Here is a 26,337-nt window from a genome sequence, read left to right as displayed (position 1 = left end):
ATGACACAGTAAGTCCGGGCTGCGGCTCTCCCAGCGGGACCCGTTTCTCGGGCAGGGAAACCACTTCAGAAGCATGAGTGATTCGCGAGTTTGCAAAGCAAGTTAGAGTTGCAGCCAATTTGTCTTACCCACCTAGAGGGTCTTCCATCTTTAGGTCAGGCCATGTGGCCCCGCCCCTTACTTGTGATGGCTGCGGTCACTTTAAGTGAGGAGGTGGAGACGAGAAGGAGTTTAAAAAAAAAAAAATCTTCCTTCAAGATGGCGACCCGCTAATCACGTGCCGAGTCCCGGCGGGTGATTGGCTCTTAGCACCCCCGAGGGGAGGAGCTCTTGACAAGGGGCGGGGCCCTTGCGGGCAGCTGCCGGCTACTGTTTGCCGGAACCTCCCGGCGCGTCCCCGCGAGTCCCCCTCCCGCCCGGCGCGCGACCCCGCCGCTTCGAATGTTGTGAATCAAATGTGGGGTTTGTTACATTCCGCTGCCGCCGCGGACAGTTCTTAAAGGGCCAGCCACAGGCAGCTGCGCAAACCCGGCCGCGTCCTGCACTGCCTCCTGCTTCCCAAGGGCCTGGGCTGGCCACGCGTGGGCCTCGCGAGGCAGACGCTCGGCGGACAGACAACAAAGAGAGAGGGCCCCGGAAGGATCCGGACAGCCCCCGGACTAGGGGGTGGGGAAGGGAGCACATTGTTCCGCAGGGCGGGGGCTCTTAAAGGGTCCAGGCAGCATACTCCCACCCCCACCTCCGCCCCCTGCCCAGCTTGGCCGTTCTAGATCGGGAACAAAGGAGTCACCGTGAGGCCGAAGGTGAGTCGGGGACTGAGCCCCCAACTCCCGATTTCTGCATCCCTAGAACTCCTGCCCCCCTTCCCCTGGGACTGGGTATTGTGATCTAGCTGGCTCTGCAGGAGTTAATCACGGGCAATTCGGAGTGGGGACGGCGAGGCCTCTAGAATCCGGGACCCCTCCCCACCCCCAGCGCCCCCCAAGGCCGGGCCGAGTCTCCTTCTCCGGAGGCTGAGCGCTGCGGTTGGAGAGGAAGGAGCCGCCCCCTCCCCCTGCCGCCGCCACTTCCTTTGTTGTTGCTTTTGTCTCACGCCGAGCACATGGTCCGGGATCCTCGGTTCTTAAAGTCACAGCGCTCTGGCCCCGACGCCGCAGTCTGGCCTCTCGTCCCCGATGTTCCTCTGAGCACAGCACAAAGGAGTGAGAAGGGGGTGAGGGAGGCCCCGCTCTGGGCGAGTATCCGTACCACGGCCCCCTCCCCCACGCCTGTCCCCTTTCCCAGGGAGGGTTGGTTGAGGAAGCTCCCCGAACCCCGCTACCTGCGTCTGGCCCACATTGAGAAGGGGCTTGCCTTTAGGGACACTGGTTACCTCCCCCTATAATGTGACCACCCGGTTTCTTGCGTCTTGCTTATTGAGGCTTTATTTGGGAGCTCTGGGAAGGAGAGATTTCCACCCCCATTTTACAGTTGTGCCAACTGAGTCTCAGAAGGGAAGATTTCCTTGACCAAGGTCACCCAGGGAGTCTGGGCTGGCGCACGACTCTTACTTAACTCGGAGCCTGGTGGTCCTGCTCTCAGCTGCCACGAGACACCACAGTTGGGTAGCTCTGCTTGTCCTCCAGGCAGTGCTGGGCCCAGCCTGCCTCTTTTGGGGGGCTGGTGGGAGGGAGTAGGGAGGGATGCTTCTCAGCCTGCCTCAGTCTGCTCCTCTCCTCAGGGCCTCACTTGGCTTATCTGCAGAACAGCCCCTGTTCCTGCAAACAGCCGCCAGGCCCAAATTATATGTTAGGGTCTCCCTCGACCAGGATGAGGACAGCTGCTTGGGGCACTGAAAGTGCCTGGGGGGGGAAACGGGATGCAAGATGCAGTCCCTGCTTCTGGGCAGGATTGGATTTAAGGATGGGACCTTCAGGACTCTTTTGCAGAGACCTCATTAAGAGCCCAGCCCAAAGGACGAGTGGTAAAAGAGCAGTTAGGTGGTGGCTTTGCTGTTTGACCTTGAGCAAGTTGCTGGCTCCAACTTTGGGCCTCACTTACTTCTCTCCACGATAGGGCTCATCAGGATGCCTGAAAGAGAAAGCTCTCCTGATCTCCTTTAGGGCCCGCAGTAGAGATTTAGCATTAGGTAATTCTTGAGGGTACTGCTGATAATGCAAGTCAGGGTTAAAGAAGCCTGGGCCTAGGTGACCAGCCAGGACTAATTCTGACCCGCTTTGGCTTTATAGTCTAGAGTAAGTTACTTCCTTTCTTTGGATCCCAGTTTCCTCAACTGTAAAGTGGGTGAGTTCCCCCTGGGCCACCTCTGTTCCCAGTCAGGAACCAGCTGGGCTATTCCCAGAGGGATCCTGTCTGACTTTTTGATAGTGTAAAGCTCAGCTGATAACCTGAGCTTTACAGATCACTGCAGTGGACTTTGGGGAGTTCTTACCAGTCCCCTGGGAGGTGATTATTGGCCTGTTCCCATTTTACAGATAAATAAGCTGTGGCTCAGAGAGAGGAAGCAAAATGCCCAATCCTCAACCAAGACTACCAGGTCAGGGCATCATGTGTTAATAAAATGCAAGGGTTGACACTGCCACTTTTGGCACCATTGGCCACAGCTCGAGGGCTTCTGTCTGGTGGCTGGATTTCCCAGCTCCTCGCCACTTCCCTTTCCTGCGCTGTGGGCGTTTTTGAAGAGGCTGGCCAGAGCAGAATCCCATGGGCCTGGGCCTCTGTGGTTCTTCACCCCGAGCCTTCACATTGCCCAGCCTTCAACAAGATAGCCTAGCAGTTGAGGCCACTACTGTGTCCCTGGGCACTCAACTGTAGCTGACTGGCCTTGGGTCTCACTTCTCTCAGTGAGATCTCATCCTCAGTGTTCCTACTTCTGAGGGTTGCTATGAGGACTTAACTGGAATGGCACATGGAAAGTATTGTAGTTCTTGTTAATAACTCCCCATCAGCAGGACTGAGGTCTCTCAGAATCTCCGAGGTCAGTTAGAACAGAGGTTCTTAAGCACTGCCTGTGCTATAGAAACTTCTGGGGAATTTGGTGGAATTCCAGGCACTTTTGCTCCCCAACCTTCCTAAGATTCTGATCCAAAAAGTGTAGGGTGGGTCAGGAGTTTGTTGTTTCAGTTATTTGGGGGTTTCCTCTGAGTCTTTTTTGGCCTATGTTTGCTCAGCTGGATCATCAGCAGGAATCGAGGCTGTGTGCGTGTGTGTGTATACATGTGTGTTAGGATGTGCACTTGGCCCACACCGGGGGCTACAACCCCAGTCACCTGTGGTGGACAGGCGGGGAATGGGTCTGGGGTGGCCTGGAGAGAAAGCTCATGCTCAGAGTGAGGGAGTCAAGCAGGAATGAGTGACCAGATTTTCTGCTTCACCACACACAGACACACTCACACTCACTCACTCTGAAAGGCCAGATTTTTATGTAATCTCCCAATTTTTAATCATTGGCACTAACTTCACTGCTGCCAGACTGATTACATAGACCTTAGGCCTAGGTTATCAGCTCTCCTGGGTGCATTTACCACATCAGGCCTGCCCTGTGCTGGATACAATCCACTGGGCCTTGTCCACCCTTCTGCCAATTGCTGGCTGGGAGGAGTGTGAATTCCAGCTCTTCCATGGCCTTGGGCCCTGTGCTGTCTTAGCAGGTAGAGAAAAGTCCTCCCTTTCAGGCTCATTGTGAAAGTTAGGGCCCATACACATAAAGCCCAGCTCAGAGGAGAGAAACAAGGAGTTGCAGGGACAGTGCACACATTCCTAACTGTGTGAACAGAGAGGCAGCACTTGAGGCTGTGTGTAGAGGAAGCATAGGAGTCTCGTTCTATGGAGGCGGGGTCCCAGTGGTAGGAACAGCCAAGGGCTGGTCTTGCTAGAGGTGCCCTTTTGCTTTGCAGGGCCTGACAGATTCCAGAGCTTTCCCTGCCAGGGCCTCATTCCAACCTCTGGAGTTAATACCCCCGCCCCCCGAAACCTGCCCCTCCTGGACCCCAGCTCCTGCCCCACCTCGTTCACACTCAGCTTCCTCCCTTAGGTTTAGGTTCTTGCTTCCTCTTTTTTTTTCTCAGCAAACCCTACCTCCGACTTGCGGGCTGTGTTGGGTCAGGTTTGTACCACCCCCTCCAACTCCCTCCAACCCCCTCCTCCTGCCCCAGAGGGCCTGGCTGCTTGCCAGACCCATCAGTCCATCAGAGGTTGACTGCGTTTATCGCTTCATTGCGTCATGCCAAAATTCTTGGCCTGGACCCTTTCCCGTTGGCAGCAGGGTACAGCAAGAGGCTTGTAGTCAGCCCACCTCCCTGCTTTGACACTTCCTGTGGCTCCTTGAGCAAGTCCTTTCTTTTCTCTGAGCCTCAGTTTTCCCTTCTGCAACATGGAGCTAACAGTTCTTTGTTTTAAGAGTAGGTGAAGTCTCACTTGGGTGGGCACTGTGGTAACAGATTATGGAAAGGAAGTATACTGTTGATCCTCTCTATCCATAGGTTCACATCCATAGGTGTAACCAACTGTAGATTGAAAATATTGGGGAAAAAATCCATCAAGTTGCAAAAAGCAAAAGTTGAATTTGCCCTTTAGGTAGCATTTATATCATATTTACTTAGCATTTATATTGTATTAGGTGTCATAAGTAATCTAGAAATGATAGAAAGTCCAGGGGAGGATATGTATAGGTTATATGCAAATATTACACCATTTCACATAAGGGATTTAAGCATTCTCAGATTTCGGTATCATGGGAGTCCTAGAACATGTACCCTATGGATACTGAGGGATGACTCCTGACTTGTCTTGGACTGAGAACCCCCAAGGGCAGGAACCAAGTCAGAATCTCTCATATATAAGTAGTGGAAGGAATGCAGTCCTTCTTGAGCCAAGCAGATAGAAGGGAGGAAGCTGGAATCCCCTCAGAAACCCCACTACCTGTAGGTCATATTTGTAGACCCTTGCACCACGATAGGGTTCCCTGAAGACCCCCCTGGAGCAAGCCTTACACCAGAGCCATCTGGCCTGGAAGCATGTGAGCCAGCCCTCTGGACTTCCTGCAGGCCAAGCCTCTCTGATCTGTCCATCCTGAACCCCAATGCCAGAGTGCAGTGCTTCCAGGGGAGCACAGGGGTGTGGCGGGCGAGCATGAGTGGGCTTCTGGAACCAGGGTGCGGAGGTTTGATGCTCCCTCCCTGACCCCTCGTGGAGCAAGGGACTGGACTTTTCTGTGCCTTAGTCCCTTTGTTGGTTTGCCTCCTAGGGTCGTGTGCCCTGGCCCAGCCCCTCCAGCCCTCTGCCACCCCTGATGCAACCATGGGCTCTGGCAGTGACTAGGTGGGCACCCTCTGCCCTGGGGGGCCAACGGCGATTCCCTGCAGGACCCAGCAGCAGCCCGGGCCAGTTCTGGGGAAGGTAGGAGGGAACCTCCCAGTCCTGTGGATCCTGGAGCCACTGGCGTGGGGGCTGTCAGCCTGGGCTGGGCACAGGGGCCGGGGGCGGTGGGCCCAGGGCCCTGAGCTGTCTTCCTTCCCCAGTGGGTAGTGGACGTTTGGCTTCTTCCGTGCTCTGTGAATGAGCGGCCCTCGTCAGTGCTACTGGGGCCTCCTCTCTGTGGTGCAGCCCCAGCCGCGAGGGCCCCCTGGCCAGCCCGCCTGCCCAGGATGAGCGCTTCCCCTCCCAGCAGCTGCCGCCCCGACCAGCACACCTCCCCGTAGAGGAGCGCCGAGCCTCGGCTCCTGCCGGCGGGAGCCCCCGAATGCTGCACCCAGCCTCCCAGCAGAGCCCGTTCATGGTTGATCTCCACGAGCAGGTAGGCAGAACCCCCCACCCTCGCACTCCGCCTTGCCGCCCTGGCCTCTGGCAAGTCGGTCCAAGGAACAGAGGAGCAATACCCTGACTTCACCTTGCTGAACTCATTGCTCTGTTTGGGGAGGCATATTTAGCCCTGGTGTACAGGTTGGTACATTGAAGCCCAGAGAAGGGAAGGACCTTCCCTGGGGCCACACGGTAGATGAGTGACAGAGCTAGAGAGCCCCTCCTGGGTCCCCAGAGGACTCTCTGGAGCTTGGGGCAGGAGGTAGCAGCCAGGTCTACAGTGGGTAGGCCCCAGCTAGAGACGGGAAGAGAGCTGGCCCAGCGGGACCTTCTCACCTCGGGGGCAGCCGAGTGGCCTCCCCACAGTTCTGGGTCTCTCTCCTGCAGGTGCACCAGGGACCTGTCCCTCTGTCCTACACAGTCACCACGGTGACCACCCAAGGCTTCCCCTTGCCTACAGGCCAGCACATCCCTGGCTGCAGCGCTCAGCAGCTCCCAGCATGCTCCGTGATGTTCAGCGGGCAGCACTACCCGCTCTGCTGCCTCCCGCCCCCGGTGAGTGAGTGCCCCCCCAGGCCTCCTGGCCCACCTCTAGCCCAAGGCCTCGGGCTTGGACCCGTAGCAGAACTGAGCTGCACTTAACGGCCCTCACCCAGGCTCTCAGAGTTCTCTCGGCTCCAGGCCACAGCCTTGTCCAGAAAAGCGTTCATGTATTCATGTCCAGTGGAGGGGCGTTGCAGAACTCAGGGATGGCCCTGCATCCCAGGGCCTGCTGTATGGTTTGGAGTCGTCACTGTGGGCCTTCAGAGCAAGATGTCCTGCCTGGGAGGCCTAGGCCAGGGTTAGATGGTCCAGAGGACTTCTCCCCGGGTGGAATGGGCCCTGGCCCTGGCCCTGATCCCACAAACCTAAGACCCAACCCAGAGCCCAGAAGAACGTTCTCCAGCCTCTGCCCCCTTTCTCAGCAGCTGATCCAGGCGTGCACCATGCAGCAGCTCCCGGTGCCCTACCAGGCCTACCCGCACCTCATCTCCAGTGACCACTACATCCTGCACCCCCCGCCGCCGGCCCCACACCCCCAGCCCGCTCACATGGCGCCTCTTGGGCAGTTTGTGTCCCTGCAGACACAGCACCCACGCATGGTGAGTCCCGGCGACGGGTCCGATGCTACAGGGGATGGTGGGCAGGGCGGGGGCCAGGGGACGCCCCTCGTCACTGACTGCCAACGCCCCTCCCCCCCACTTCTCCCAGCCCCTGCAGCGCCTCGACAATGACGTGGATCTCCGGGGGGATCAGCACCCCCTGGGGAGCTTCACATACTCCACCTCGGCCCCCGGCCCTCCCCTGTCCGTGCCCATGCACTACCTGCCCCACGACACCCTGCACCAGGAGCTGTCCTTCGGTGTGGTGAGTGCCGCCCCTGCTCTGGCTGAAGGTGACTGGGGAGACAGGCCCGTGGCTGACCTGCCCCTGGCCCCTCTCTTGCAGCCATATTCCCACGTGATGCCTCGGAGACTGAGCACCCAGAGATACCGCCTGCAACAGCCGCTCCCCCCGCCGCCCCCACCGCCTCCCCCACCACCGTACTACCCCAGCTTCCTGCCCTACTTCCTGTAAGTACCTGCACAGCTGCTCCAGAGCTGTGGGGCTATTCTCCTGGGGCCTTTAGTGGTTAGACCCAAACAGGGTCCCACAGAGGTCCCAGGGCTGCTTGAGCCCCAGCACCCCCACTAGACCAGACCTGCACACTCACGCTCCCCAATGGGGTCCCTGATGTGAACAGTGCAGAGTTCTGGGCTTGGTTTCATGGCGGGAATCAGGGGACCCCCCCCTCAATGCTCTCTATGCCTGCTGCCCTTGACCCTGGGCCCACGTGCTTGTCTCTCACTAGCTCGATGCTGCCGATGTCACCAACAGCAATGGGGCCCACCATCAGCCTGGATCTTGATGTGGATGATGTCGAGATGGAGAACTATGAGGTCCCGTGGAGCCCGGTCCTGGGAAATGGGGGCCTGGGGGACCTCCAGCCCTGGCCGCCGCTGACTCTCCCCTCCTGCCCGCGTCCAGGCTCTCCTGAATCTGGCCGAGCGGCTGGGAGATGCCAAACCCCGTGGCCTCACCAAAGCGGACATCGAGCAGCTTCCATCATACCGCTTTCACCCGGACAGTCACCAGTCGGAGCAGACGCTGTGAGTGCCCTGGCCACCTCTTACACCCCCCGCCACCCCCAGCTTCTCTGAGAGCACAGATAGGGTTCTGATTTCCGGGGGAGGGGCTTTGTGCCCTGCCCTGAGTCTGCCTTTGCCATCAGGGTGGGGGTGATGCTCTGTAACTCCTCCTCCCAGGTGTGTCGTCTGCTTCAGTGATTTTGAGGCGCGGCAGCTGCTCCGGGTCCTCCCCTGCAACCATGAGTTCCACACCAAGTGTGTCGACAAGTGGTTGAAGGTAAGGTTCCCATGCTGGCTCCCAGGTGTGGGGAGGGAGGAGGGGGACTGGAGGGCTTCCCTCTGCGTCCTCTTTGGCATCCAGAAGTTTTTGGTTCCACGCAGGGAGCCAGGTTCCCACCAGGCAGCAGAAGAGCCTCAGATGGGATGGGGGTTGGGCAGGTATGGAGTCTTGACATACGGCTGCTTCCCCCCAGGCCAACCGGACGTGTCCCATTTGCCGGGCCGACGCTTCCGAGGTGCCCAGGGAGGCTGAGTGAGGCCCCACAGCCGCCCCGGAGAACCCTGCCCAAAGCTCTGGAAACTCGGGGGGTGCCCAGGGAGGGCGTGGTCCCGGCCTGCCCTGCCGTTCCTGCCTGTCTCTCCAGAGCTGGTGTCAGGGTCAGCCCGAGAGAAGCCCCTGCAATAAGCCCCTGCATTTGCCAAGCTCCAAAGACTCCTTCCCCATCTGCCCACCAGGGAGCAGCCTGAGCGTCCGTAACTCAGCCTCTCTCCTGTTTGCCCTCGGGTCTGTCTCCTTTTCCTGCCAGCACTGGGAGCCAGGGTCCATTCCCCTAGTGTGGCCGGTGGGGGTCGTTGGCCCCAGGATGGGCAAAGGGGGAGCTGTCCGGGTCGCCTGGTCTCTTGCCCTGCAGTGGCATGCCCTCTGTGCAGGTGGCACAGACAGGCGTGGACAGATGGTGGCAGGAAGCCCAAGTGGGTCCTTCCACTTTGACCCCAGGCTGACTCAGGCAGCCAGGCTGCTGTGAGGGTGGGGCTGGCTCCCTAGAGGGCCCTCAGCCCAGGCACGACATTTCGGCCACAAGCCCAGGCTGGGGAGCATCAGAGCCAGCCTCCCAAGCAGGCGGGAGGCGGGCTCTGGGCTGCGGCAGATGGGCCCTCTGAGAGGGCCTGGGCCAGGCCAGGGAGAGCGACCGCCTGTGTTGCGGGTGGCTGCCCTCCCTGGCAGTGACGGTGCCCAGACCCGTGCCCGATCTCCCCTTTCTGTCGTTTTGCATGAACGTGAGGAACAGCAGTTTTTGTTGATCATTTGGCCCCAAATCGCGTGTAGGATCTGAGGGTGTGGATTTTTAAACAATCTCTTTTCTTTTGGTTTAATGGGGGGGTATAGGGACCAACCAGGACCAAGTGCCCAGGGGGCAGGGAATGGTCCGCGCTGTACCGCCTGGTCTACATGCATGTGCGCGGCTGGGGCTGGGCCGGGTGGCTGGCGGTCGTGGGTGGGGTTGGGGGGTCTGTGCTCAGCTGATAACTGCCATGCACTGTACTGCACACGTCCCCAGAGCCTACCGGGACCGTACGCTTTTCAGGGCATTTCTCCCTTTCTAGCCAGGACCTGTCTCCCATCTGCCCGGGCGTGTCTCCTCCAAGGAAGTCTGGGAGGACCTGGGTCCAGGGAGGGTGTGGACCCACCTCCAGGGGCCACCTCCCAGCTTGAGCCCTGCCCTCCAAGGTCTGGAGGAGCCCCCATAGGGTCTGGCTGAGTTCCCCATCCTTGCCCTTGTGGTCCCATTCCTTCCCTTCCTCACCCCCAGCTGGGGTTGCTGCCCTGAACGAACCGCGTGTGGGGCCGGCACATCCTAGCAGGCAGCCCCTGGCGCCTGCTGCCTCAGGGATGCTCCAACCACCCTCGTTCTCCAGCAGCGGCCCTGGCTTCCCGCCACCCCCCAGCCTGCCATGGGGCCCCATCAGCCTGGCCCCACCCCGTGGAGAACCCAAAGTCTTACTGTATATAACTCCAGGTGACATTTCTATATTTATAGCAGTGTTGAAAACCCCACGTTTTACACAGAGAACCACCCTCTCCAACCCCCCTCCCTTCCCCACCCCCAAAAAAGGTTTTCAGAACCCTTTCCAGTTCCTGGGGCAGGCGGAAACAGGCTCACGGATTGTGTGTCGGCTGCAGCAGTGATTCCAGCGAGCAGCTATTGGGGGGGAAACATTAAAAAAAAAAATCACTTAAAAAAAAAGATTTATAAGACAATTATTTAGGATGTTTGTGATTTGCCGACCTTGCTATAGATGCCATGTTACCAATGATTTCCTGTGGTGGGGGCTTGTCATTGTTTACTGTTTTATTTACCAACTTCTGGCCTAGGCATGACAGTGGGCTCCATCCCCCAGCCCTGGCTGGGCCCAGCACCTGTGTTGTGTGTTAGAAAGGTCTTTTATATATATATATATAATTACATATATATATATAAACATGTAATTTGGGGGGGCCCTGTTCCTTGCACATTTTACAGTTACCTCATTTTTCCCATGTATGTATTTGAGAAAATGCTAATATATAGAGAAAAAAAATGGTTCTTAAAGCTTAAATGTGTGGTTTTTTCCATTCCATTGGATTCACATTGGTTTGTAGCATTTAACATAACTAGTATGTTGTATTATATATGTGTATACCGATTGAAATTTTTAACAGATTTGTACTTTTTTTAAAATGAAAGTTGCTAGTTCTGCTTGACCAAGTAGTGCAATCATTATTTTTTTTAATATTGTTGCTGATTTCAGAGGGATATTCACTAATAAATGTATGATGTATATCAAGTATTGCCCAAGCTGCTCTTGGCTGCCTGTGTTCTTACTGTTTTAATGTGAAGTAGGGCAGGGGGGCATCAGTCTGAGAGTGGGTAGGGGCCTGGGATGAGAGGGGCAGAAAAGGTTGTTCTTTGCTTTGGAACCTTAGGGGAAATGACCTCTTGATGGAGAGGGGTCTGCAGATCCAGTTGAGTGATAACTTACTCTGAGCCAATCTGCTTCACAGGCAAACTAGGTAGGATTCTGTTGGCAACTGACAAGACTCCATCTCCCCGGTTTGAGGAAGAGGGCACTTACTAGTCTTGTCATTTACATTCTGGAGGTAGGTTTTGCTTCAGCCTGACTAGATCTGGCTCAGTCTCGTCGTAAGGAACCAAGGTCTCACTTCATGTTACAACTTTGTTCTGCATGGTGCTTCCTGGTAGCTCTAGCTTAGTTTAGTTCAGTTGCATCCAACTCTTTGCGACCCCATGGACCGCAGCACGCCAGACTTCCCTGTCCATCACCAACTCCCGGAGCTTACTCAGACTCATGTCCATCAAGTCAGTGATGGTATCTAACCATCTCATCCTCTTGTCCCCTTCTCCTCCTGCCTTCAGCCTTTCCCAGCATCAGGGTCTTTTCAGATGTGTGAGTTCTTCCCATCAGGTGGCCAAAGTATTGGAGTTTCAGCTTCAGCATCAGTCCTTGCAATGAATATTGAGGACTGATTTCCTTTAGGATTGGCTGGTTTGATCTTGCAGTCCAAGGGACTCTCAAAAGTTTTCTCTAGACTCTGAAGTTTGCTCTAGCTCAGTGCCTCCTAATTTAGCATCATCTCCATGCAAAAACTTTTTTTTTTATTCTCTCTAATTAGAATTATTAGTAATTCTAATAATTCCTGGTCTGGAGTCATGTTAGACCAGCAGGTTGTACATGCACTCCTGGACCCTGTGCTACCGTTAAGGAGCTAGAACAGCATGACTGGCCCAGCTGCGTTACATACATCCCCACCCATGGGTCCCACCGAACCTACAAAAATTAAGCTGCTCATCCTCAAGCTTATTGGGGATGAAGGGCCTGAGAGCCACCAAAGGGACCAGACTGGTGAGGTGGAACGTTCCTCCTCTCCATGACGGTGTGTGGTGTTGCAGGGCTGCCTACTGACTTGTTCGTATGTCAGAGCAGCATGGTTGGGAGCAGGAGCAGCCAGCTGGGGACAGGAAATCTGCTGCGTCTGTGATGTCACCATCTGTGACCTTGGTCAGGGCACTTGTCTTTCAGCCTTTGAATAGTTTGCAAATTAGGGGACAGACTCAGTTGAGTGGTTCCCTAAGTGTTTCAGAGAAAGTCCTATGAAACATAATAGGGTTTGTGCAAAAAATTGCCGTGTGATAAGTTTGGGAAATTCCATGTTGAGAATCAGCTTATATCACAGGGCTTCTCTGCGCCTTGTCTGTGCCGTTGTAAATCTATAGCAGTGGACACACTCTGGGCAGCATTTCCTATGTTGGGCTTCTTTAGCCACATGCAGGTCCAGGTTGCATTCTTGAGCACACTGGGGCATGGAGAACTAGACCAGTGGTAGAAGCTGAGTTCCCAGTCTGAGCAAATTGTCAGATGGGGAAGTCTCTAACCTCTTGTTCAGTATTTCAAAAGCCTGTAGGAAACAAAAAACCACAGATAATAACAATTGATGCAAAAAAAATTTTTTTGGACAAAATTCAACATTCGTTCTAAATAATAAAACTTGACAAGGTCATCTATACAAAACCTATAGCTAACATCACTGTTTATGATGTGAAAGACAACTTGCTTACCAATCCTGAGATCAGGACAGGCAAGGATATCTGCTTTCATCACTTCTATTCAACATCATACTGGAAGTCTGAGCCAGCACAACAAGGCAAGAAAAAGGAAATGAAATCAGGAATGCAGAAATGGAAGAAATAAAACTAACACTATTTGTAGATGATATGATGAAGATCTATGTAGAAAATTCCAAAGAATCTACAAATACCTAGAACTAAATGAGTTTGTCGGGTTTGTCAGGCTATGAGATAAGTAAACAAAAAGTAATTGTCTTTCAATATACTAGCAGTGAACACGGGGAACTCAAGAATAAAAACCTGATAATATTATTTATAATCACTTGAGAGAAAAATGAAATGTATAAATCCAACAAGACATAAGACTTGTATGTTGAAAACTACTAAACTTTGATGAAACAAGGCAAGGCCTACATAGAGAAAACTGTTGTATTCTTGGATTGGAAGACTCAGCATAGTGAATTGTCACTTCCTCCCAAATTGATCTCTGAGTTTAATTCAATTCCCATTAAAGTCCAGCAAAGCTTTTTTTCCTGACATACTGACATGCTTACTTTAAATTCTACATGAAAAAGTCAAGAAACCAGAGTAGCTAAGGCAATTTTTAAAAAGAATAAAATGAGAAGAACCACTCTTCCTGATTGTAAGACTTCCCTGTAGAGACACATTAATCAAGACATTTTATCAGGAGAGGGATAGCCAAATAGATCCACAGGACAGAAAAAAAGAATGTAGAAATAGACCTGCAAGCATACAACCAACTGATTTTTGAACATTCAATGAATAATTTTTTTCAACAAATACTCCTGGAGTAATTTGATACCCATACGCCAAAATCACTGTGGATGGTACCAACATCAATTTTCTGGTTTTATACAAGATGTTATTGTTGAGGGAAAGTAAATGTAGGTAAAACCTTTTTGTAATGTTTTTGCAACTTCCTATAAATGTATATTTTTTGCAAAGTTAAGAAAAAGGGAAATTGGATAAAGATTTGACATTATGAATTAGAGTGAAATTATATTAACCTTGGGCTGCAATTCTGTCACTTAAGGTGTGGTCATTCTGGTTACCTCCTTTCTATTAAAAGCTCTGCCTGCCACCAACTACAACAATGCCTGGCCCATGGTGGTGGCCATTTGGGGAATGAATGAATCGGCAGTTATTTTACTAACAGTTGGTATAATTGGCAGCATCCTTTCAAGGGTCACATACTACAAGGTGTCCTTGGAAGGAGGAAGGTGGATCTCCCCAGGACTGGATGTTTTCTCACCATGTTGGGGCTCAGTGTCCTTTGAGCTCAGCCTGTATGCTGACATGTAGAACCTTCAGGGCTCTTCTCTGGGCACAGGGTGTAACAGTCTAGACACTCTATAAAGGCAGTTCAGTTGCCTCTGAGTCCTCAAGGCCTGGTAGGGTTCTTGGGTTGTCATTCAGCAAAACTGGCTGAATACCACTGCCCCAAGCCAAACGCTGTTCTAGGCCTTGGGGAGGCTCCAGTGAATGAAACTTAAGTTCCTGTCACCAGAAAACAGGCATTCCAGGAGAGACAGACAATAAAACAAACAAAGGGAAAAAAACCCCCACTGTTCCAAATACAACAAGGGCCATGAAAGAGAATGGGCACCTCTATATAGGACTTTCAGGAGAGGCAACCAATATTGAGATTAATGAGACCTGAGTGTTGAGAAGGAGCTAGTCAGGAGAAGAGCATTCTGGAGGGAAGGAACAGAATGTGCAAAGGCCCAGAGGCAGGGATGAATTTGGGCAGGATGAAGTTGGAGAGGAGGCAGGGGCCAGCTCCCAGTGTTTCATTTGTTCTTCCACACCCTGAGTTGAGGTATTTATCATCTTTGGCTTTTATTTGGAGGACCTGAAGCTCAGAGAGGACCGGGGCTAGGCCCGGGGAGAAAATGGGAGAATCAAGATAGCCTTGTAGTCTCCACTTGTAAATTCTCCCAAGTCATAGAATACACTTCTGAAAAGCCCAAACGGTGGCCTCTTTGGTCTCTTCTTCCCCTTCTTCCAGACTCCAGGCGGAGCCTCTCCCACCGCCACCAAAAACTTCCTGGATGAACCGGGAGTGGAAGGTTTCTGTCCCTAGGAGGGGGCCTTTGGGGGCTGGCAGCCGCAGGAGGAGTTTTGTTTATGTTTCTTTGCCAACATGCCCTGTTTTCACCCCCTGCTGCTGTGCTGTTCTCTGCTTGGAAGACCAGTCGCACTCAGTGAGCACCCACCACACTGTCGTTTTTCTCTCACGATCCTTCTTCTATGTTCTTGACTGTGAAACTGTTTATACCTTCCTCCCTGGGGCAACTGGGGGCTGACTGAGGCTTGGATAGAGGCGCTGCCCTGTGCCCCCTGCCCCCTTGGCCCCTGAATCACACTAAGATGCCTCGGGGGCTTTAAATTCTTTCCTGCTGGTACCATGCTCCCTTCCCAAAGCCCAGCCTGAATGTCCCCTCCTCAGACCCCTCCCTCAACCAGAGCAGCCCCACTCTACTCTGGTTTCCCCTGCACACCACGCGACTGTCTCACCTGTTAGGAGTCCTGCTGGTTGCCCCATGACATGGCTTCACCAGACCAAGGGCCGTCATATTTGCCACATTCCCGGACCCTAACGAAAGGGCAAAGACACAGTAGGCATTGGTGAGGGTTTCTGAGTGGATGACTGAATGAGTGAATACATGAGTGAGCGGCTGTTAGGAAAAACACATGGGACGTTGACCCCAGCCCCAGGGCCCAGATGATTTTATACAGGCCCTGCCCTCTCCTTTTATGGTCCCAGCCACAGTGAAATTAACTCTTCTCTCTCACATTAGTTTTTGTATGATGATGTCCACTCCCTGGCCTCCACTGATGAGCTGGGACACACCATCATCCTCCAGCGTTATTCTGAGCACAGATGAAGTTTCTGAGAAGTGCAGACTGGGAAAGCCATCTGAACGGCAGAGGCTCACGGCCGGCTGGTCAGATTCAAGGCCGCAGCAGATCACCGGAGGGGCTGGTGCCAGGGCCCAGATCAGCCAGAAACCAGCCACATCTGTTGAGGATAAAAGGATTTCTTTGCAGTAAATATATAAACATTTTAGGTGATTCTAACCAAAGTATAAGCAGGAAAGAAAAAAAACCTGAAGCAGATATGCCAAAATAGCAGTGTTAATTATTTTGAGTGGTAGGAATGTGAACGATGGTTATTTTCTTTACATTTTTCTGCACCATTTTAAAAGAAATGGCTCTGCCTCTGCTGTATGGGGCACAACTAAAAACAAAAACCCCAATCTGCTTGCGTTATGCTCCAAAGGTGAGAGGCTTGACATCTGAATGTGCCTTCTACCTGCGACAACCCCCATCCCACAATTGCACTCCACCCTTTCTGAGACTTGGATCCCACCCTTTCTGAGGTCTAGCTTTCCATTCTGGGACCTACCTCTAGTCTTTCAACACATGTTTTTTCCTTAAATTAGCTACAGTGTGTTTCTTGTAGTTGTTCGCTAACTACAGACCTCTTTAAAGGGCTTCCTGGTGGCTCAGATGGTAAAGAATCTGCCTGTGACATGGGAGACCCAGGTTTGATCCCTGGGTTGGGAAGACCCCCTGGAGGAGGACATGGAAAGCCACTCCATTATTCTTGCCTGAAGAATCCCATGGACAGAGGAGCCTGGCACGCTACAGGTCCATAAGGTGGCAAAGAGTCAGACACAACTGAAGTGACTAACTACTTTTTAACTACAGATCTCTTTAGAGATAGACACCAGAAGGTAAGAACTACATGAGCAAACTCAGGCGTGTGCAGTACTGTGTGTCTAAAATGGCATACTAGGCCAAATATGACTTTCATCTACTCTCCTGCCAGGACCTGGGTGATAATGAAGCCAGAGTTACACAAGAGTCATATCAGTATAATTCTGGAAGACTAGAATCATGTAGTCTAGGTACTTGCCTTCTTGACAATCAGAGGAGTTCGAAAAATTGACAGCATGTCGTTGAAAACTTTTCTATCCTATGTAAGTTGTCTTGGCCTGACTTTAGGCAGGCAAATGCCTGGTGTGGAAATAGTCAAGAGATCTGTGTGTGTTACTTAAGTGTGATCGTATGGAGGAATAGAGAAAAATGAAATTATGAAGTTCCACCAGGGCCCCAGAGTTGAGGCCCCGACTTCTAGGCTGGGGAGCTGAAAGTCTCTGGATATTCCCACATGAACTCTGTTTTCAGAAACCACTTGGCAGCAGTGAGGGAGGTAGACTAGTAAGTTTCATGCCTACTACCACAGTGTATTCTGGTCTTAACTTCGCCTGGGCCCTCAGTTTGCTGAGACAGGCTTCTAAGTCTTCCTACACTCTGTCTTGCTCTCTAAAACAGACTTTTCAAATCTCTCAGTCTAATTAGATCTCTGGCCCCATCACTTTCATCACTCTCCCCAACCTGACAGAGTGAACAGACATCATCACATGGGGACACCCGTAACTTGTCTTCAAACCAACATTCTAGAAGTCAGAATGCACTGACTTTTGCTCCCATCCTTCCTCCTAAGGCCAATGCCTCCCCCACTCCGGTGGCATCTTTCTCTATTGTCCCTCCTCTGTGCATTTTCAACCTCTTTCTCTAAAATCTCTGCTTTTAGCATTTAAACATAACAAAGTCTCTCCTACTTTAAATAACCCTTCCTCAGTCCTGGTTCCTATTTCCCCCCATACTTTTCACTGACAAATTGTTACAGCTGCCTACATTTGATCTTCCCACTTCACCTCTTACGCATTACTTCTGTCTCTGACACTATCTTCCCCCATTGAAATAGCACCTTTGTTCCTAAATTTAGTTTTTGGAAACCTGTAGCTCAGCTGGTAAAGAATCCGCCTGCAATGCAGGAGATCCTGTTTTTGATTCCTGGGTAGGGAAGATCCCCTGGAGAAGGGAAAGGCTACCCACTCCAGTATTCATGGGCTTCCCTGGTGGCTCAAATGGTAAAGAATCCGCCTGCAATATGAGAGACCTGGGTTCAGTCCCTGGGTTGGGAAGATCCCCTGGAGGAAGGCATGGCAACCCACTCCAGTATTCTTGCCTGGAGAATCCCCATGGACAGAGGAACCTGTCAGGCTAGAGTCCATGGGGTCGCAAAGAGTTGGATATGTCTGAGTGACTAAGCACACATAAGCACATTCTCAATTTTTCACTCTCCTTGACCCTCCATATTTAATCAACCTCCTAGTCTTGGCCACTGTTTCTCCTAAATAGTGCTCAGTCCATCATTAGCCTTTCTCCATCCCTTTTCAGTTCAGTCGCTCAGTCGTGTCCGACTCTTTGTGACTCCATGGACTGCAGCACGCCAAGCCTCCCTGTCCATCACCAACTCCTGGAGCTTGTCAAACTCATGCCCATAGAGTCGGTGATGCCATCCAACCATCTAATCCTCTGTTGTCCCCTCGTCCCCTTTGCCTCCTGCCTTCAATCTTTCCCAGCATCAGGGTCTTTTCCAATGAGTCACTTCTTCGAATGAGGTGGCCAAAGTATTGGAGTTTCAGCTTCATCATCAGTCCTTCCAACAAATATTCAGGACTGATTTCTTTTAGGATTAACTGGTTTATCTCCTTGCAGTCCAAGGGACTCTCAAGAGTCTTCTCCAATATCACAGTTCAAACGCATCAATTCTTCGGTTCTCACCATCCCTAGGCCGCTCCTGATATGTAACTCCATCGTGTCACTTCTTACCTTGCCCTCTCCCATCCACTCTCCCCATAGTGAGAAAGTCAGCTTTCTAAAACCCTAGTCCAACCTGCCTCCCTTGTTTAAAGCTCTCAACGGCTTTCAGGATAAAGTGTGAATTCTTTAACCTCTTCACATATTCTGACACCCAACCTGTGGGAATGGAAACAAGGCAACAATTACTGTGTCAAATATCAACTGGGCGACTTCTACATTCCAAAAGGTCTTACAGAGGCCAATGAAAATGGTAACTAAGAGGTCATGGGGGCACTTCCCTGTGGTCCAGTGGCTAAGACTCTGGGCTCTCAATGCAGGGAGCCTACATTTGATTCCTGGTCAGGGACCTAGATTCCACATGCCACAACTAAGACCGGCATGGCCAAATTAAGTAAAGTTTTAAAAAGAGGTCATGGGTGACTATAAGAGATGATAAGTGGAGATGAAAGTATAATTAACAGGAGGTTAACGAAGAAGGGGGGCTGGTTGTGCAAACTATCTTGGAAGGGAAGGAGATAGGGCGGTGATTTATGGGTAAAGCAAGGTTAAGATTTCGTAAGGGAGGAGATGCCAAACAGTTTGTGGTAGAAGATAAAGCAATCCAAGCAATTGAAAAGGGAATAGTTTTCGATAAAGATCTGGTGATCATAACACAGATGGCGTCTGACAAGAGTATAAAGTAACTTTTCTGGACTACAATTTAGAGATAACAAACATTTTAAAAAGTAAAAATTTCCATTCCTTTTTGACTCAGTAATTTCACTACTAGAATTTTTTTTCCTGAGAAAATAAACATGGACATGCATATTTAGCTATAGGGATGTTCATCAATTTATTATCTAGAAAAGGAAACAAAAAGTTTAACAACCTAAATGTCATAAGAGGCTTTTGATCAATATGTGGTACATCTATTCAGGGAAATGCTGCATAGCCATTAAAAAAGATATAGAAGAATGTGTGAAATAGAGATAATTCAATATTTATAATATCACCCCATTTCTGTATTAAAAATGCTTTTATATGCAGTGAAAAGTCTGGGAAGATACACATCACAATATTAACAATGGACATCTCTGGACAGTGTGGTTATAATAATTTTTTTTTTTTTGCTTCTTTGAACTTCCTTAAATTCCCATCATGAAAACAACTTATAAAATTATACAATCGTACATGCATGCATGCTCAGTCGAGGCCGACTCTTGCGATTCCAAGGACTATAGCTCTCCAGGCTCCTCTGTCCATGGGATTTTCCCAGAAGGAATACTGGAGTGGATTGCCATTTCCTCTTCCAGGGGATCTTCCCAACCTGGGGATCAAACCCATGTCTCCTGCATCTCCTGTATTTTCAGGTGGGTTCTTTACCACTGAACCACCTGGGAAGCCCATACACACATAAAGTGAATCCATTTATACAAAGTTTAAGAACAGGCAAAACTTCTATGGTGAAAAAAGTCAGAATAGTTGCCTCTGGAGGCCACTGACTAAGGAGACACACACGGGGACTTTCTGGGGGCGAGGAGGTGTTCTGCACCTTGGTTTTGGAGTACACTTGGGTAAAACTGTATCAAGCTGTGGATTTATGAGCTGGACATTTTACTGTGTTAATTATATCTCTTTTGAGAAAAAGTACACCCACAAGACAGAAGAGAAACAGGAAGCAGGTGACAAAACAGAACAATTTTGAGGTGAAAAGAGATGAGGAAGTTCTGTGACAAGACCTCATTTTCTCAGGAAGCAAGATGTTGCAGTAGGCTTAAGAGTGAGTAGGATGCATGTGGGCTTGGATTTGAGAAAGGGGACACAGTGATGCAGTGCCAGTGGGGGTACAAATACGTGAATTTCCCTGAGCTGAATCAAAGGAGGGGGCACCAACCCCTAGGGCTCCTCAACTCACTGTGATACATGCTAGGATTCTGCAGCTGAAGGAGCAAGAGGAGGGAAATCAAACAGCTGAGTTAACTTTGGGAATTGTGACAGTCACTACTGGGTTGTAGTGAGGAGAGATGTGAAGCCAACATATTCCAATAGGGACACTGAAGCAAGAAGGGGACAGAAAAGCTTTGAGGGCAGAGTAGGGCAGTGCAGTTGGAATAGTAACGGCTACGGTGAGAAGGGTCAGCTCCTAAGTCCTGAGGGTGAGGCAGTTCTGAGTGAAGGCCACACTCGAACCCAGGACCGCTGGCAGAGGAGGGGGAAAGCAACCGCTCAGCTCCATATCCGTGTTCCCAGTGCCAAGCACCCCAGATACCAGTCCCTTCAAATGGCATCTGGGGGCACTGCACTGGCAGTACAGTGGCGAGGACTCAGCGTTTTCATTGCCAGGGGCTGGGATGGTTCGCGAACTAAGACCCTGCAAAATGGCACCTGGACTTTGCAAGGATCCTGCTGTGAGGTTTATGTATGAGGAAACTTGCCAGCAGGAAGCAGTTTCAAATCCAGATTTGACTCCAAAGCTGCTTCCCACAATACTACACTGCCACATAAATTGAATACTATCCTCCACACAAGTGGAGCTGGAATTTTAGGGAATCCACATATGCAGGTGCTGAGTCACCCACATTGCTGGTGGAAAAAGTATCAGTTGCCAACATCTGGAGAATGGCCAGCAGCAACCAGGAACAGGATATAGTAGTCCCAGCACATGGCACATGCTTTGGTAGCTTGCCTTGGAGGACAGTGCATCCAAGTGGCAGAAGAGGCAAGAGGAAGGAACTTGGGGGGCCCAGGGCTTGTGGCTCTATCAAGGGGGAAGCACGCATGGAGTCCCAACAGCAGTGATGGATGTGTCAAGAAAAAAGTGTCAGGCACTCTGCCCATAAGCATAATCTCAACCTCTCCCCTATTGCTCTCCTTCCTTGATCTGCCTGGGATGAATTGCTAGCAATGGGCCAGCTACAAACTGGTAAACAGTAACAGGAGCTTTTACCCAACACTTACTGTGTGCCAGGCACTCCGCAGCAGCAATTTATTGAATCTTCGTGGAAATGCTACACCTGGATCTATCTTACAGATGACACTGAAGCCTAGGGAGTTGAGGTTAGTTGGCCAAAATCACAGCCACAACCAAGATTTGTGACCAGATATACCTGGCATCAGAGTCTGCATTTTCCTTGACTATTAATAAACAAATCCTGTATGTCAGCAATCAAGCAAATCTTGTGAACAATCAACTGTAAAGTTTTCATTTTTAGGGGATTCTGACCTAAGGTGAATAAACTATTATTGCAGACTTAGTAGACTGAGAAGACATTTTAGTTTGCACTTAAGATGTGGGTTAAAAAAATACATATATGTGTCTTTGGGTAAGCAACAGGGCAGACTCTGCAGGTGACAAAAACTTACAGATGAGTTCTTTGCCCAGGACAGATAGTAGGAAAGAGGTGAAGAAATGAGGCTTAAATTTCCTCAGAAATAAAAATAAGAGCAAAAATAGACTAGGAGGGTAGTTCTAAAAGTCAAGAAACCTGTTAGATCCAAAGTGACTCTTCTCCAGCCACTCATTTGCAAGAACATGGGCCTGTGCAGGCAGGAGAAATGACATTCCTTAAGAAACTGATTGTTATTAATGCCAGAAAATATACCTTCAAAATACACTTCCTCAGAGGAAAGCAACAAACGACAACACCTGTGTCAGATGCTTCATATATATATATATATATATATATATATAGTTTCTTTCCCCCTCCATTTATTTGATTTCATCTGCAAGCCCATCCTGAGGCAGATGGTATTAACTTTATTTACATTTGGGTAAAACTAAAGCTCATGGGACCTGAGACACTGAGGTTAACAAGACTGACAAATGACAGACCACAATCTGAACACAGATCCGCCAGCTTTCTATTCACTGCCTGAGCTTCCATTTTCACAAGAACACATCATAGGTCTATTTTAACTCCCTGCTTCTTTTTGACTCTCTTACTTCTTGGCAATATTCCCTCCCCTGATGTTTTCCAACCTTGCCTCCAGACAGAACCACATCTACCACATCTCCCCCAGAGAGAAAGACCCACAACTTGGTATGAAAATTTTGTTATAAAACATTTAATGTTAACCTACAATACAATGTAAACTTTTATGAAAAAAATTTAAAGTACACTAGATTTCCTCAGTAAATTATCACGTAACTTATTCAGGTGCAGTACAAGTTGGGGCACTGCATCCTTTGTGGATGGATTTCTTGTTGCTGCGTCTCTCGAAAGTCCTTAAAAAAAAAAAAGAAACAAAACCAGTTATAAAGTGGAGCTCCTTGTTCAAGCACCAAATTAATACTCCCCTAACTTTGCGTTCTGGGGGTTATCACTCCTTCCCACAGTCATTTTCTGTAACTTTTTCCTTGGCCTTGGCACCATTTGCAATTTTCATAATGACTGTTCAGTTGAAGATTCTAGGTTCCTTTTAGCTTGTTCATAGTTTGTTTTTCTTTTTTAAAGAAGTATTCTCCATTGGCCATTTTTTATCCAAACATTATAGTGAAAGCAACGAGAAAGAAGTGGAAATTCTACAGGCGTGGAGAAAAAACTTGAGGCTGCAGAAATTCAACTGACTCCAATTGAGTATCTTTGCTTGGTCACTTCCTATGGAAATTCAGCTGAATATACAACTTCAGTCTTGGGAGTACAGAACAAAACTGGAAACAAATGTTTTTGTTTAGCTGATGACTTGGCATTTGAAAACAGCTGAAATAATCAGGCGATTTGGAAATAAGAGCAAATGCTTGTGGATCACCAGTTTCTGTTTTCTTGCTTGAAGGTCCCCCATCAAGTTCCCAGAGGTCCTTGGGAGTAACATACAGATTGTACCAGCATTGACAAAACGTGCATCTTTCATGGAGGAAACGAGTGGGATGAGTGGCAGTCTACATCAGCAAGAGGACAGGAACTGCTCTGAGTAAAGCAGCACTAAAAAAAAAAAAAAAAAAAGACAAAAGCAAAACAAAGCAAATTGACAGGCCATCCTGAGAGTTGTACTGACACAAGTAGACTTTAATACTCTGGCACTGGACCTCCTTCACTGGACAGGTTAGCAAAAGGCATAAAGTGCACATTGTAGAATAAGATGCAGATTGAATTATTAAGCAAAAAAAAGTACAACTTCCCAGAGGTGTGGGCAAGATACTTGGTACACCCAGCCTGGCAAAGGTCCTGCCAGGGAAATGCAAATTCTAGGCAGGTAGATTGGTTCTGAGTTAACTGAAAAAATTCCTCTTTGCGTGCTTGTCAGCAGGAAGCAGACTTCTCACATAAGGTGGAGTGGCGAATACAGTTTATCCTGGTATTCACTTCAGATAACATTTTATGACAACAGCCAGCGATTTCCCACTCATCTGGTCATGGGATAGCAGGAAACAAAGTGGAAGAATAACTGAAGCCAGGAGCAGGATTACATTTTCCTGGAGATGGTGTTGTAGACACTTGTGCCAAGGCCACTGCAAAATTCTCAAGGTCCTCAGGCGATACCTATGGGGCTCCCCACTGGCCCTTGGTGTTTACCCCAACCACTGTGGGCAGCAGAAAATAGCAGCCATGTCAGTGTAACTAAAAGGATGGCCCTCAGGTTTTAGCTAAGCGGGAGAAAGCCTCTGGGGACTGCAAATCGAGCAAGTTGTGCTTGACCTCGGTATGAGCCCCTGGCCTCACCACAAGCTAGGAACTGTGGTAACTCAGTAGGTTGCAGCGTTGGCTACACCAGTCTACCACAGAACACTTTGGAATACTTGTCAGCTCTTGCTAATACACGGCCTGACCCATGTACCCACTACCATAAACTCAACCACAGACAAGACATCCAGAGGCTAAAAACCCCTACTACTTCAACAGCAATAGAGAGAGAGAACAAAATGTAGCCACAGCAGGTGGCTACATCAAAAACTGAAATGTGCCCTCCGACAATTTACACAGGCTGAGTTCTGTCTTGGCTTCCTTCAGGCCTATGATTCTTCCAATCCTTAAACCACCACTACCACCACATTCCTACGGAGACGGGCAGGGTCCTCTCACATGGTTCTGTTGGTTGCATCACAGGCCCTGTTAGTCCTTTGGAAAGGCACCAAGCTTGGCAATTCAGGAAGGCTCAGGGCTGGGCAGAAAGAACATGCACATGTCAGAACAGGAATGAACTGCCATCCTTTGGTTCAGTCCCCATAATGACCACCTGATCCAGATTCCAAGGAAAAGCTGCAGTCTTATGTATAGGTAAACTACATGGAGTTCATACCACATATATGGGTGTATTGGTACACACACAACCTTTGCAGGGCTACAAACCCAGACTTCCTCCTATTGCCCCAAGTGGGGAACACAGGTGGCAAGAAAGGACCGCAAGAGTTGGACCAAAAAGAACCTCTCTGGGAACGTGAGAGGGACAATGGCAGAAATAAGTACAAACCAGCCCAGGGCACCTTTATTACACTCTTGTGGGCCAAGGAGCCCAGGGCAAGAATTCATGGGTTTAAAAACTGGTCTTTATCAAATAATGTTAAGGAAAACAAATACACCTATGTCAGCCTCATTCCTTTGGTCATTACAAAGCAACAGAAAAAAATTTAAAATTATTCATAAATCGTAGGAAGTTGAAGGAACATCTCTCTGCTCTGTGCCTTCTCTTCCCTCTCTTCTCTGGAGGTGGGAGAAGCAAGTCCTCAGGAGATGCTGCAGTAGCTGTTTGATGAAGGTTTTCACTTTTATTTTCTATAAAAGCAAGAATGCATGAGATCGAGTGGGAATGTCCCTTCCCCAGTTGGGAGAATGGCTGGGTTGGAGGTGAAGAGTCTCCTCTCACTGGAAGGTGTATGGTGCAGAGGCAGTAGGGAGGGTGGGCTTGCCAGCGGAACGTTCATCGCTAACCTCGCGTGCGCACACAGGTGGTGACTCTTGCAGGCAGCATGGTTTCTGATCCTTCCTTAGGATGCAGCAGTCTTTAAAAAAAATATTGTATTATAATAATAATAATAATATGAATCTCTCTTATTTTTTTGTTTTTTTTTTTTCCATTTCTTTTGGGGATTGGGGTGGGAGAGAAGAGGAAGAAAAAGTGTCATTCGTCTGTTAGGTCCTGAACAAAGAGAACTTCTGTGTGGCTGAGTCCGGCCTCCTGCAGCGTTGGGGGGTTGGGCCACTCCTCTGAAGGGAGGCAGGGCAGCACCCTTCGGGGAAAATTGGCTTCAATCTGAAACTTTTCAGGGCTTTCTTTCAAGGAGAATAAGAAGTCGTGGATTACCTGCAGAGGTCACAGAGAAAAAGGGCAGTGAGAAAACACACACACACAGAAACTATGAAATCAAATACACCTCAGCTCTCTCCAGGATGACTTGGAGATACAAAATTACCACATTACACTGAAATTTCATTTCAAAATCCATCCATTTCACAGAGCAAACATGTAGGGAAGCTCTTTTAAGAGATTTGTTACCCAGTCCTGCTATGAATCGATACATCTCTTTTTTGAAAACTGGTCTGATATAAGCAACAAACCTTGCTGTTGTTGAGTTGCGAAGTCCTAGTCTTTGCGACCCCATGGACTGTTGCCCGCCAGGCTCCCCTGTGCATGGTATTCCCAGACAAGAATACTGGAGTGGGTTGCCATTTCCTTTCTCCAGGGTCTTTCTGACCCAGGGACTGAACCCACGCCTTTTCAATAGGCAGGTGGGTTCTTTACTGCGGAGCCACCAGGGAAGCCCTAAACATTTTTTACTTAGAAATAGTCAAGAGTTACAGAAAAGCTGGAAGCACAGGTATAGAATTTTTTCTTTGAACCCACTGAAAGTGAGCTACCAACTGAATGTCCCATCATCCCAGAATACTTGTGTTATTTTATAAACAGGGCAATTACCTTCATAATACAAAACCCGCAAAATCAGGAAACTGACATATTATTACTATAATAATGTACATTAAATTTTCATTCAGGCCCCATTCAAGTACTGGCAGTTGCCTTTTAGAGCAAAAGCATCCAGTTTAGAATTGTGTGTTGCATTTAGTAGCTGTCACATCTCCTGTCTATTCCTTTAGCCTGGAACAAATGTTCAGGATTTCCTTAACTTTCAT

At 49.6% G+C, this 26,337-nt stretch overlaps 2 protein-coding genes across 6 annotated transcripts in view; one reads left to right on the top strand and one right to left on the bottom strand.

Moving 5' to 3' along the window:
* The first annotated feature begins 813 nt into the window (after positions 1 to 813).
* RNF44 (ring finger protein 44) lies at positions 814 to 21,332 on the top strand. 3 transcript variants are annotated; one of them, XM_070465143.1, is made up of 11 exons: positions 814 to 1,213; positions 5,246 to 5,397; positions 5,605 to 5,794; positions 6,187 to 6,354; positions 6,765 to 6,941; positions 7,051 to 7,206; positions 7,288 to 7,412; positions 7,691 to 7,778; positions 7,867 to 7,988; positions 8,145 to 8,244; positions 15,415 to 21,332. In XM_070465143.1, exons 1-11 carry the CDS (start codon positions 1,103 to 1,105, stop codon positions 15,499 to 15,501), a joined length of 1,476 nt encoding a protein of 491 aa, XP_070321244.1. In that variant the 5' UTR covers positions 814 to 1,102; the 3' UTR covers positions 15,502 to 21,332. The 3 variants fall into 3 exon arrangements, with proteins under 3 accessions (XP_070321244.1, XP_070321245.1, XP_070321246.1); XM_070465144.1 differs by lacking the exon at positions 15,415 to 21,332 and adding an exon at positions 8,441 to 10,793 and having other exon boundaries at positions 818 to 1,213; XM_070465145.1 differs by lacking the exon at positions 15,415 to 21,332 and adding an exon at positions 8,441 to 10,793 and having other exon boundaries at positions 819 to 1,213; positions 6,768 to 6,941.
* A 988-nt stretch (positions 21,333 to 22,320) lies between these two features.
* The window catches only part of FAF2 (Fas associated factor family member 2), a 64,246-nt gene continuing 60,229 nt past the window's right edge, over positions 22,321 to 26,337 (bottom strand). For 2 of the 3 annotated variants that reach the window (XM_020910315.2, XM_020910314.2), the window contains exon 11: positions 22,321 to 25,510. In XM_020910315.2, coding sequence (XP_020765974.1) covers positions 25,328 to 25,510 — 183 coding nt within the window. In that variant the 3' untranslated portion in view covers positions 22,321 to 25,327. The remainder of the gene's footprint in view (positions 25,511 to 26,337) is intronic. The other variant, XR_011486812.1, reaches the window with a different exon arrangement.

The sequence above is a fragment of the Odocoileus virginianus genome, chromosome 3 (genome assembly GCF_023699985.2).
Source record: "Odocoileus virginianus isolate 20LAN1187 ecotype Illinois chromosome 3, Ovbor_1.2, whole genome shotgun sequence".
NCBI classification, from domain to species: domain Eukaryota; kingdom Metazoa; phylum Chordata; class Mammalia; order Artiodactyla; family Cervidae; genus Odocoileus; species Odocoileus virginianus.
The sequence above is the reverse complement of the archived record's forward strand: the minus strand, read 5'-3'. Positions and strand labels throughout refer to the sequence as shown.

Coding starts and splice junctions, on each gene's coding strand:
- RNF44 (XM_070465143.1), top strand. CDS start 1,103: ATGGTCCGGGATCCTCGGTTCTTAAAGTCACAGCGCTCTGGCCCCGAC. Junction 5,398..5,604: donor CCGGGCCAGTTCTGGGGAAG/GTAGGAGGGAAC, acceptor TCTGTGGTGCAG/CCCCAGCCGCGAGGGCCCCC. Junction 7,779..7,866: donor TCGAGATGGAGAACTATGAG/GTCCCGTGGAGC, acceptor GCCCGCGTCCAG/GCTCTCCTGAATCTGGCCGA.